General features: G+C 41.6%; 1 protein-coding gene across 1 annotated transcript in view; it reads right to left on the bottom strand.

Annotated features, from left to right (window-relative positions):
• ALG11 (ALG11 alpha-1,2-mannosyltransferase) overlaps window positions 1–12,877 on the bottom strand; it is a 42,582-nt gene that overhangs the window by 29,389 nt on the left and 316 nt on the right. Inside the window, exons 2-3 of the mRNA XM_086935038.1 lie at window positions 1,547–1,780; window positions 92–1,017 (exon numbers count right to left, since the gene is read on the bottom strand). Of these exons, the coding sequence (XP_086791164.1) occupies window positions 92–1,017; window positions 1,547–1,780 (1,160 nt within the window). The remainder of the gene's footprint in view (window positions 1–91; window positions 1,018–1,546; window positions 1,781–12,877) is intronic.

The raw sequence follows: 12,877 nt of genomic DNA on the forward strand, positions 1-12,877 counted from the left end.
ACCACTTACCCCTAAAAAAAAACGTTAAGTACATGCAGTTCAATGGTTAGTTACGACAAAAAAGAAAAAAAAGATAATAAAACAGCCTTACCAATCCCAAAATGCTCATTCCACATGGTGTGAAGACCAATTGTTGCTTCGGCAAGATGTTTCTTCAACTCTTCGAACGGAATGTTAACTTTAAACTCCACTGGAACTCCAAGATCCTCACAAATCTTGCGAAGGTTGGCAACTCGTTGTTCATCATCCCCATCTCGACATCCTCCAATTAAAATGAGCTTCAGCTTCTGTGCATCACCCTTTCGCTTCAGCAAGGTACTGAAGGCTCGGATTTGCAAGGGATGGTCTTTTTCTGGTCTGAACTGGCCTACAGAAACAATTGAATGTTCTGACCTACTAGATTCTTCAACAAGATCAATATCTAGGAATGTCTGCACATCACACGGTGGATATACAATGCTTGTGCGATCCCCAGAATTCCATAGAAACAGAATATGATTTAGAGTCCATGTAGAATTGACCATAATTACATCACTGGAAGATCCTACTAAGCCATACACATATGCAAACATGTAATAATAGATAAGTTTAAGCCGGCTCAGAACAGGATTGCTTGAAATAAAAGAAGCATTGTTGAATCTGGCACTTTGGTTGCGCACCACAGACAGCATATCAGTACTGATGGTAGGATAGTGAACATAACACCCAATCCTGCAGCCTCCTAAATACTTAAACAGAGGAAGCGTGAACGCATACCCCATCGAGTCAATATACACGTCTGGGACACACTTTGTAAGTGCTTCCCATCCCAGAAAAATTGAGCCAAGGCTCTGGCCAAGCAAGGTAAAATGGGGATAAAGACGGGCTTCCACCAAATAGCGCTTTTCCAAGAAAACAAACTTCACCGGATGAGGTAATTTAATGTTAAATCTTGTGAAAGCTCCGTTAAGAATTTGTTCTCCTGTCACATCTCTATCACCGGTATATACAACATACGTTATGTTTACATCTTTGTACCTGAAATCAACAAAAGAAAATCATCAGCATAATTTCTTGTACCTCACAAACATATAAAAGAACCTCTGTTAGCACACACCTCTCTGTATTTCGCCAGTCTCTCTAGACAGTACACTGTTCCTGGGACCCTTTTGGGGGGTCGAGGAGGAGCCATTGCCCTACTGGTTAGCTCCACTCATACTTGTAGAAGATAGGTGCAATAGAGTTCAATGAATGGTTTCACAATGGCAGTCCGACAGAATTTGCACATACTGGTTTGCCTAAAACTTGCTAGGTGATCTCGTTTACCTCTAGAACATTGAACTATTGGATAAAAGGTCATGGAAAAGACATGCATAGGTGGAGGGTGTCAATGTTGGACCAAACGTCAACTTACTGACTGGAAATTAATAAATGTGAAACAACTTTCGTAACGAAATAATGGAAAGTTGTCAGAAACTACACTGGCAATGCTCACGATTTCCCAAAATTCTCCATTATTCTGAGCCAACTAAAACAAAGTTTAGTGACCCTTAAAGTTTATGCTTACCTTTTCTGTAGGGCCCTTAGGGCGCACCACAAGACTCTCTCTCCTCCGCCACCAGCGTTGCAGTACGGATGAAAGAAAGCAACCACCAAATGCTTTTTGCCATCTTTTCCCTCAGGTGTAGAATGTTTCTTCTTTTGGGTTATCCACAGCCGAATCCCCAAGACGAAGATTATCATTAACAGACATGCAGCTCCACTAACTACAAGCCCTGGGATGAACAAAGAACACAGCAGTCTGCAAGAAAATGGGAAGAATCATTCCAAATTTAATTAGTGACATGAAATGATGCTCTGAAACAGCGGTGAGGTAAACGGTTTAATTATTCATAATCACATAGTACTGCCAATTCTATCCTTCTTCAATTGATCACCATGACAGTTGCCATTGGCATTACAACTTTCTGTATTCATAAATATAAAGTTCTAGCCATAGTAAAAACACAGGGCTAACAAGCCCAAAGAGACACACACCACATTCCCAGTATTGGGGCATTTAGCATGTCACAGAACTTTAAGAAGGTACTAAAATGATAAGCGTTCCAAAAAAAAATAATCATATTGCCTATTCATATCGCTGAATGAAACAAGCCCATATCTAATTTGCTATAGATGTTAGAGATGAGAAAGCTAATCAGAAAAAGATCTCTAGAAAAAAGTGGAAGGGCTTGTGGCCAAGGTAATTAGTGAGTTACTGCCAAGAGGTTTCCTGTGAACCACGCATAGTATATTCGATAGAATTGGCTCTTCCACGGTAGTGTAAATAGCTATCGTTTGCTAACATTATGTTTTTATAATCTCTCTCGCTGAAAATAAATGTATCCAATAAATGCCAATTAGAGATGGTGAAATGTTATACTGTGACTAGCAAGAGTACACCCTTTGAAATTAACTACTTCTAAGCAATGTAGCAGATGGACAAGGCACTTACTTCACAAGGCAAATACTGATAATTCGAACTCTCGGGACTGTAGAAACATGATCAAACGCAAACAGTACACGATATGAGGTAATGAACGAGGAAGAAATTCCACAATTGTTTCCACGATAGTAAAGCATCCGTCACCCATATTTTGTCAGTTCCAAGGGGTACAGGTGGAAAGAATGAAGAGATGAAGCGACAATGTATGGCATACATTGATAAATAAATGTTTTCTGCATTACAAGACATATTTCCTCCTTCGACATCAATATATATTGTTGTTGTTTTTAATTCCTATGAGGCAATGAGAGTTTGCCTACATTTATGGGCAAAAGGGTCAGTAAAACCCACAAATGTCTTCACAAATTTTTGAATAGTTTCTTTCACGTCCTGTGCACAATACTCTCTTCCTAATCAGGCCTGCACTGTGCAAGTCCCAGCAAATATACACAGATGCCATGAGAACCCGTGTCATAACTGCCATCTTGGGCCAGCCCTGAGGTTTTAGCAAACAGCATTAAATGAACTGTCTTTTCTGAATTCGTTTTCAATATTTTAGATGCACATTAGGGAAAACTTCCCGTTCCTTGATAGGTAGTGCTTTGATAATGGAGTATAAAAAGGGAGATGTTTCAAACCCTGAACTGTAACAAAGGATATCACTGCTTCGGTTAGAAATATTTTTGCTAGGATTTTCTGATTAGACTTCAGAAATTGGATTGATATTTTGAATATTTGTGTGGACAACAGGAAAGGATCCTTCATTATCTCTCCAGTTGTTTATTGTAAATCAACTACAGAATAAATATTGTAAAATTAGAAAAGAGGATGTGTTTCTAGCACAAACCAATTTTGTTACTGAAAACATTATTTTAGCTCTGCTTGGTATCTAAATCGGTGACCTTCCATGTATAAGTTAAGGAAGTGGAAGCTTGAAGATCTACCAAAATTATTATTTTTTTTTTTACGGATGACCGTAATAATTTCTAAAACTAAATAAATTAGAGTGCGAATTGGACTTTGTAAATGAGAGTTAATTCTCCGATAACTGATATCAATAAAAAATAAAACAATATTTATTGGATTTCATGTGGTAAGAGGGTTCAGAGGATAAAAGGAATACATCTAGAGGAACTAATAACAATCACTGGCAAAACTAATAGCCCTGAGGCTAGCTTTCAGCCTTTTAGCAAGGTCAGTGCTTAGCATGTCATGATTTTTAAACCTTTATTACTGCGTAAACTACCAAGTCCTTGGCAATACAAACAAGCATTTGCAATCCAATAGGTCTCGAATTTACGCACGTTTAAGCTATTGGCATTGTAAATGACAATGCCTTTTATTAATGTTTTAAAAACATAAATAAAAGGCATTGTCATTTGCAATGTCAATATCTCAAACTCGCGTAAATGCGAGACCTATCGCGTTGCAAATGCTTGTATTGCCTAGTGCTTTTTTTTCAACACAAGGCCCCCTACGGGGTCGGTCTCACCACCGTAGGTCCACAAGTCCACTCCCTTTGCTCACTATAACGTAGGGGGGGATGGTGCGCACCCAACATCAGAGGCACGGCCACATACGCTACCCCCACTGCCCTGTGGAACATTCTGCACAGCGCCCCAGACAACAGGCGGTATACCCCTAATCCAATGGAGCATGTAGCGTCCAACCAACGCCTGGCTGTCAATGCCCAATGTGCTGCGCTAGGCTCAACCTAAAAATGTCAGCTTTGGAAAGTTCAAAATTGCATCACATTTAAGAGGAGGCACACTGACAAATTGACTGGGCTGCTGCCCCCCCCCCTCCCTCCCCCGGGGCTTCTACAGCCTTTATGCTAATGTTGTCATTTTAGTATGTAACTATGTACAAAAGTGTATTCATAATAATAATAATAATAATAAGTAATCTTATAAAGCGCCTGGTTACGCACACCGGCGTGTCCCCGCACTGTGGTGAATGAGAAGCCCCCTACCCCCCGCTGGGCTGCAGGCACCCCATCCCTTCCTGTGCTGGAACACCATACATATTATAGAAGGAACAGGAAGGTTTTAAGCTTGCTTCTGAACCTAACCTCCAAAGGTTCCAGACGCAGCTCACCGGGAAGTTTGTTCCAGCTCCTAGCTGCCAGAAACCGGAACGATCTGCCGCACATGCGGGCCTTTTTGATTTTGGGGATCACCAGCAAGCCAGTACCCGTGGACCTGAGGGAGCGGACAGGCCTATAGGTCGTGTTTAAGGCTTGCAAAGGCCTAGGCCCCCTACCCTGAATGATCCAATGACACGTGCATAAAGCCTTATACACAATCCTCTTCCTAACCGGCTGCCAATGAAGAGCCTCCAGAGCAGATTTCGACGCAGCTCTTCTAGGAAGCCTCAGGACCAGCCGAGCAGCTGCGTTTTGCAGCACCTGCAAACGGTCAAGCCTCTTAACCGTGGCCCCTAAGTACAATAGGTTGCCACAGCTACACATACTATTTGTGGTCAACCAATGAGTGCATGGGCATTCTATCAGCGGGGGTGCACCACAAAATCTAGCTTTGATAACATTCGTTAAATTTTAAAATTCCCCACGTATGAAGAAGTAGCTAACAGAAAGATTGTCATGTCAGCCAAACTTCTTTGGAGGCCGAGCGAATTATGGCCATTACTGGGCATTCGAGACTTTGAAAGGTAAAGCACTGTTTCGGTTTTGCACTACACAAGATCAAAGTCCCTTTTTTTTTTTTATTAGGAAAGAGGTCTGATATTTAGAGGTCTATTAAAGGGATGTTTAAAGGCCTGCAATCCCAAATTTGCTAGCAAAGAAACAGGGGAAAAATATGACAATTGCGATGCTCTTACTGCTTAATTTTATTGTTAAAATGTAGCACATTTTACAGACGGTACTCGGAGAAGAACCGTGTGACTACAAACATTTTTTAAAGAAGAACTCCGTTATTAGTAAAAGTCACGTAAATACACTAAAATAAAGCTTCTGAAATTCTCTAGAACCAGCATGGCTCTGCTCCCATAACAAGCATGAAATCATAACAAAGATCACAGGAAAAAACACACAATTCCCAATTCACAAAGTTTAAGGTAACAGATCATTTACACAAAGGCTGATCATTGGCCTCATATTTAAGTATATGTTTGATAATGTGCTTTAATTTAAATAACTACTCAAATGTTAACCTTTTCGATCCGAAAATGCATGAGAGAGAGGCTATTGTGACAGCTGCAACCCGTGGGCAGTGCGGGCCGTGGGCAGTGAATAATTAGGGGAGGAGAAATGCCTGAGACCGAGCGCACGCTGGGGGAAGCTTTAGATGCCTGTGATGTGGACGCGCTTCCGCTTGACTGCTCCACGGGGGGCAAAAAGGCGCAAACAGTTAGGCAGACCTTTTATTAAAGAACTGAGAGTTGCCCAATCTTGCAAAGCTAACTAGCCCAAATTAAGAAAGAAACTGAAACGTAAAGACTCATACAAAGGTAACAAACATTTCATTGCGAAAGCGCGTGTCCTAATCTGATTGTGGCATGCTGTCCGCAGCGGCCGGAGCCCTTTCATTCCACTGACACATATGTAGGCCAACGTTTCACTCTTTATCCCTTTATATCGACCCTGTGTCTGAAGCCCCCTTCCTATGCAGTCCAAATATGTGCAGTTACATTCTCCCTTGTCTATCGTGAACTCCTTATGTAATGGTACTGAAGAACATATGGCGTCAGTTAGGCAGACTTTTTTTAATAAAAACTGATAGTTGCCACATTACAAAGCAAGGTAATGGGTAATGTAACAAAAGAAGAAGCTTATTAGTCTGCTTGTGCAACACATCATTTCTCGTTAACTCCGTATGCAATGCTTATTGCATAGTGACTTGCAGTAACAAAGCCTCTTTAAAATGCACATAGTGTTTTAAAACCTTGTGAAGTGCTCAGGTGAGGCGGCAGCCACACACGACAGGGGGGGGGGGGGTTAAAGCACTTTTATTCTAACGACTGTTGCGCGCATCTCCTGATACTTTGCATGGAGCTGGTCTTTTAAAGACTTGTAAAGTGCTCGGGTGAGGCTGTGTGTGTGCCCAGGAGCTGTCTGAGCCTAGTCTGACACACACGAAGGGAGTGAGCTGAAGCCGTTGTATTCCAATAGGTGTTGCACGCTTGGCCGTGCTACTTTGCAATGGAGCCAGTGTAGGAAAGAACTGTAATATGCTCGAGTGACACTGTGTGCACACTCAGGAGCTGTCTAACTTGGGCTTCCACACACAAATGTGGTAGCCAAAGCCCTTTGATTCTACTGGGTGACTCGCGCCTGACTGTGATCCTGCTTATTGGCGGTTTGCTTGCAGTATCAATATTAACTACAACAGAGGTTGTTTATTAAATCTGCGGCACACGTGTAGAGCAACTTTTTACCTTTTATGCTTAGATAAAGACAACATGTAACTGAAGCCCCTTTGTTATGCACTATCTGGCGTTACACATTGTTTCTCGTTCGCTATGTTTCACGCTAATAGAAGCTCAGCCTTACCCCCACCATGGTTTTAAAGTAACACCTCATAGTGAATGAGCCCTAATTAAGGCAACAACCCGAGTGAGGCGCTACTTGCAAACGTGTATAGTATATTTTTATCGTATGGACATACAAAAGAATGTGAGAGTAGATGAGCAAAAGAGGAGAATCACTTCTTTTAGCAGTTTTGCCACACAGGAAGGTGGGTGCTGAAGCCCTTTGATTCCACTGAGTGGTTACCTGGCCCTGATCCTTTGCAATGGAGCCTGCCTGCTTATTGAATACGCCTGGTAACTTTAACCAGCTCTTGGCATTGCTGTGGCGAAGGGGGGGGGGGGGGGGGGGGAGGGGGGGAATGCACAGCCGTGAAAGTGAAGTGAATAATTAGGGGAGGAGAAATGCCTCCCTGAGGCCGAGCGCACACTGGGGGAAGCTTCAGATGCCAGTGGGAGGGAGGCTGATTGCTTTGATGTGGACGCACAGATGGTGCCTGTGGGGGAAAAGCGCGTGCTTGTTCACGTGAACTGTTGAAAATCCGCCGTTGGTTTGACAATTATTTTGCCTACTAAAATTCTCCCCTATCCATTCCTTTGGAATGGGACAAGCGAGCCCTAAAGATATGGTATTGGCATCAAAACACACGTTGCCATGTTACTCCATGGCACTGAAGGTAACCATTATGTGTGTGGATTTGTTTCTTGTGAAAGGGCAAAATGCCATCACTCACAGCGAAGTTAGCCAATGGCTGAAAAGGACTAACCCACTTCTCAATGCAGTATGTAAAGAGCAGAAGAAAATTGTGAATGAGACAACAACACAGCAGTGAAGACCGCAGACTGAAAGCCCCTAAAAATATGTACATTATATGTAATTTTAATAAAATAAAAATTTCTTGGCGAACCCCAAACCTATAGATGACTATTTAAGTTACAGCAACCTAGCTGGATGTTCCACTAATAAACAATTGTGAACATTGGGCCAAATCCTATTAAGGGGAGAAACATTTCATGCAGACTATGAGGGTATTGCCGATCCATGCTTATGTCAAATCATAGCTGCCAAATGTCATTTGTGAAACAATTCTGGAATAGTTTAGAATGTTTTAAAATGTGAGCCACAGAACATTCTTGTGAACTTCCTAGTCTATAATGTACCTCCCCATCATGTAACTGTTTGACTAGCATCACTTGTTAGAACATACAAGAGGATCCATCTGGAGAGGAAACCCTGTGGCTAATGATTCAGCTGTCAACCACCACTGAAGCTCAAGAGAGACTTTTATAGTTACGGATATCAACTTCTCATGCTCTATTAATGCAGGTTTCCAGTATTCTATTAAAAGAGTTATTAATGGTCGTTGATGGAGTCTGGCCATGGAACAAGGAAGACACCGGAGGCCATGTGACATGCACTCTACTCCATAATCTTGCTGTTGCCTGCTTCGAAGTTAATAATGTACTCAGTCTTGTTTTAGTCTCTCTGCTCTGTCCTCTTGTAGGTAGACCATTCTCTGATCTGTTCTGAAAAGTAAACCTATATAGATTCTATTCTTGGCGGTCCTTGATTAACACTTCAGATATGTTTCATCAGATCATGACACTTTAAACAATCTTCTACTGTTGGCAACCTCTCAGTGTGTCTTCTTATAATGTTGACACTAAGAGCCAGTTGTCCAGGTATGAAAGTATCTTCCTCTCTTGCAGATGAAGTCATAACACTAAAGGATGCATCATCTTGGTGAAGACTCTTAGGCAGGCCTGATTCCAAACGCCAATACTGACAACAGATAATGGTTCCCAAAAAAAACAGAAGCAAACGTATTCCTGATATGGTCTTGATATAGCCACATGAACGCAGGCATCCATCAAAGGCAGGGTTATCAAGTATTTATCTACTGGTATCCAGGGAATTCTTTTCTGCATAATTTCCATCTTTAACCATATTTTCTTGATTCATTTGTAGATGTTTCTCAAGTCAGTCACCAACCAGCAGATCACTGTCACCTTTGGTAGATCCTTGAGTAGATGTCCTTGCATTTTTCTCAGGTACTGTTCTTTTAGCATTCTTCACCACAAGTGAATGAATTGTAGATTTCAATGCTTCAAACTTCATATGGTTGAAGGGACTTGGTGTAAGAATGGTCCTGTTCTCTGGAGGGGGATAAAGGAATTCTATTACATAACCTTATTTCACTATCATCAGTATTCAGGAGTTGGAAGTAGATCATTCGCATTTGTTCGGGAAATACCTTATCCTTCCTACAACCAGCCAATCCTGGACATTTCCTACATAGCCAGGACCTGTGTCTTTCTTAGTGAAGACAGCTTGCTCTTTTGATCAAAATGGTTCTTGAAATTATTTTCCTTCTACTTCCTCGTATACTGATCTGATTGATGTCTAGAAGACAGAATAACGATCTATTCAAAATCTAATTGGAAGAAGTGGTAGTGTTGTGAGGCTGTCTAAAGGAAGAGGAATGTTTCTTCTATTTAAATATCCTGTGAGTTTTTTCCCCAGTTCAGGGTCAAAGTGTTTACTCCCTTCAAAAGACAGTTGGTATGCTGCATTCTAATGTGCAGAGGCAGGATGACAGTCTCATAAAATAACATTCCTTCTTGCTGCAAAATTGGCACTCTCCCCCAAAGCAGCCTCTCTGTCAACATCAAATTATATTTCTGATAGACATTCAATGTCTCTCTCCAAATTTCACAGCACCATAGAGAACTCAACATCCTCCTTTACTGCCTTAAAGAGTTCTTTGAAGTCAGACCTCAAAGATTGCCAGATATACACTCTATATATAACAACCCTCATGGACAAATGTGCCCCTACCCAAGTCTTCTTTAATGTGGACGCTGCCTTTATCTGTGGTTTCTTTGAACATGTGCTCTTCAGCCTTGGATGTTCTCCCACAAAATTCACCACTCAAGAATCTACTGTTACCGATTCGGAAATGTTCTTATCCACATTCTCTTTTGGATAAAGCTTAGACAAGAAACAATAAGGATCCTTTGACTCACACAGAACTATATTGAGAACATGTTGAGGTATAGGCAAACCAGGAGCTCAGGTTTTAATAAATTGCATCAAAAGAGGCTCAGAAGATGTACTTGGCACCTCTTCCACAGGAGATCTCATATTAATTCTTGCCTGTAATTCAGTTAGTAACTCTCCATCAAGAGATTTTTCATTCTGTTCCACCGTAGGTGTCATCTGTTCCTTCGCTTGGATTTCTCTTCAACATTCTCCATATAAACTCTTGCCTTTTTAATCCTTCTCTTTGGGGGAAGTGAGGATCTGGACTTAGAAGAATCAGAAATGGAGTCATTCAGATGCCTAGTCTTCGTGGAATGCTTGACCGTGATGTAAAAATAAGTTGCTCAAAGAACTGAACAAACCGAAAATAGGTGCATTACAGGCAAGATTCCTTCTCAATCATTCATGTGTGAAATAATGTATTAATGCGTCTTACTTCTCCTCCCAACATGTACGACCGGCCTGCAAACAAAAATGAAATGCGAATGCACTCCTGTAGGGGTGAATACCCAGACGGCAAGACAAAACCAGCAAGATAAATGCTGCACCACAAGAACAATGTGCTTACTGCTACTGCTTAACCTCCGCCCGTCTAGGCTACATAGGATACTATTGGCTCTCTACGGATCTGTGCTACCTTTCTTGGAGTCCCTCTGATGGTCTGATTTAGCACAACTAACACCCCTTGTGCCCAGCACATAAGGGTCTGAAGGAGGCATAGGCCCGGCAAGGACCTCAGCCAACCACTTCCTGGTCACGGGCATGGGAGAGGAAAAATACAACAGTAGAAATTATGAGAAGGCTGTGTGAAAAGCGCCCATGAGGCTGAGCGGGTTTACAGCCTACTTCTAATTTTTTCTTTTTACCCGTTATAAAAGGTGGGTTCTACCTCAAAAGCAAGGACAGGTATGACTCCACCTCAAAAGCAATGACCGAGATAAGGACGTGGGACGTAGGTATAATTATTGTTTTTGTAAAGCTCTTACATTCAGGAAGCCACTTCTGAGCACTGAAAAACAATCACAAACGCTATGCCACATTATTTAAGGAAAAACAAATATTGCTTTTAACTTCATACCTCAACCACAAGTTTCCAAACTTTGAGTGCAAAATATCTCTAACGATAAATCATTTCCCAAAATTTAATTGGAGGGGGGTGTATGTTATGTTTATTATTTCAGAATATTGGAATGACCAATGCTTGCTTTGTTTAAAAATTTACCTTTGTGTGTTTCCTAAAAATAGTCACTGTTTTGCATTCACAGACAACCTCTAGGTCTATTAGTTGTTTTGATTAATACATATGTGTTGTGTACAGATTACATATGGCAAATAGTGTTTGCCTGCTTGGACCATAGAATAGGAATATTCCATTTAATGTGGCAATCCTGACAAGTGCCACGCATTTCACGTTAGTGTAACACAATTCCAGTTAAGTTTCCGCATGAGCGGTAATTTGCCATGCAAACAAGATGAAGAGACAGCTAAGCGGGATATCTCTAATTCCCTGCCTTGTTGTAGATGGCTTTACTCTTGTTAATTAGCTATCCGACAGGAACAACTAGTGGCAGCCAGCTACGTTGGTCAAAACAGCTGTGATTGCACTGCTGACACAATTTGCAAGAATGCATAAGCACCTGAGAAGAGGCGCTCTTACCCGACCAGGCCAGAGAGTGTTCAAAAACTGCCGCTGACCGAGGCCATAGCAGGGAGCCACTAAAGAGGGCAGCCCTCCTTAGTGGCCCCCTCCTTAGGGGCAGGGACTCAGGGAGGCGTCCCCCCAGCCTTACAGCTGCTCGTTAAGAGTATTGGTGCCAAGTAAATGGGGCGGCTTAACACTTGCTGACTGTAGAGCGTGCGTGGCTAAATAAATCCAATACATTGATTTATTTGTATTTTATTGATGTTTGCAATTCCAATTTAAATAAGTGAAAACGAAGAATATTTATGAAATTCCTTTGCCTGCAAGTGGGAAATGCCATTGAATGAGAAACCCCTTTTGGGGTTGTGTATTGCAGGCGAGGTAGTGGTTGCCAAGTGGCCTTCTCTTATGAGATTTGTACTTTCTGCCAGTTCTGACTTAGCAGTCCAACTGATGACCTATTAACTGTGTCACATGGCTTCATTAAATACAGGTTTAGAACACGGTCACATCATGAGATCACATGCCTTATTAGTATCAATTAATAAAAACATGTGTTAAGACAGCCCTGTGAATTGCACTAATGTGCAGGAGCTGGTATATCCCACACTATAGTTAATACATTTTGGCCCATCATAGGCATATCAACATGACTTAGCGGAGCAGCACTTATGTTCAGTGTGTGTACAGAGTGGTGCTAGGGGCATACACTTATTAAATGTAAAAAAAAGACTTGATTACTCTCAGCATCAAATATCACGAAAAGTGTCACACATAAGGCAATCAAATGTTACATATACTCAATGAAAAAAACAAATGTCACACTTAAGGAATCAGAAAACGTGGCAGGTATGCATTGCTTGATTTTGCTCGTGACAAAGTGTCACTCATAGTCGTTGAATGTCACTACTTATTACACTGGAATTACGAAAATATCACATGAGCAATCTGAAACCTTGGCAGCTATGATGTGGACAATAGAATAGAGGGGGGGGGTTGACATGTAACATGGCGGTGCAGTGCCTACGCTTGTCTTGAGAACAACGGGTGGGGCTAAAGAAGATCATTAAACATAAACAGAGCTAGTTGTATTTATTCATTCATTTGCATTTGGGCGAGTGGTACTTTAATCGGCGGGGGGAGGGGGGCATAAAACCCTTGGCAATAAAAAATAAATGAAGCTTCCTTCTTCAACAGGAAATTAACGGAATACACTCAGCGATACCACACAAACCGGACA

The sequence above is a fragment of the Lissotriton vulgaris genome, chromosome 8 (genome assembly GCF_964263255.1).
Source record: "Lissotriton vulgaris chromosome 8, aLisVul1.2, whole genome shotgun sequence".
Lineage (NCBI taxonomy): Eukaryota > Metazoa > Chordata > Amphibia > Caudata > Salamandridae > Lissotriton > Lissotriton vulgaris.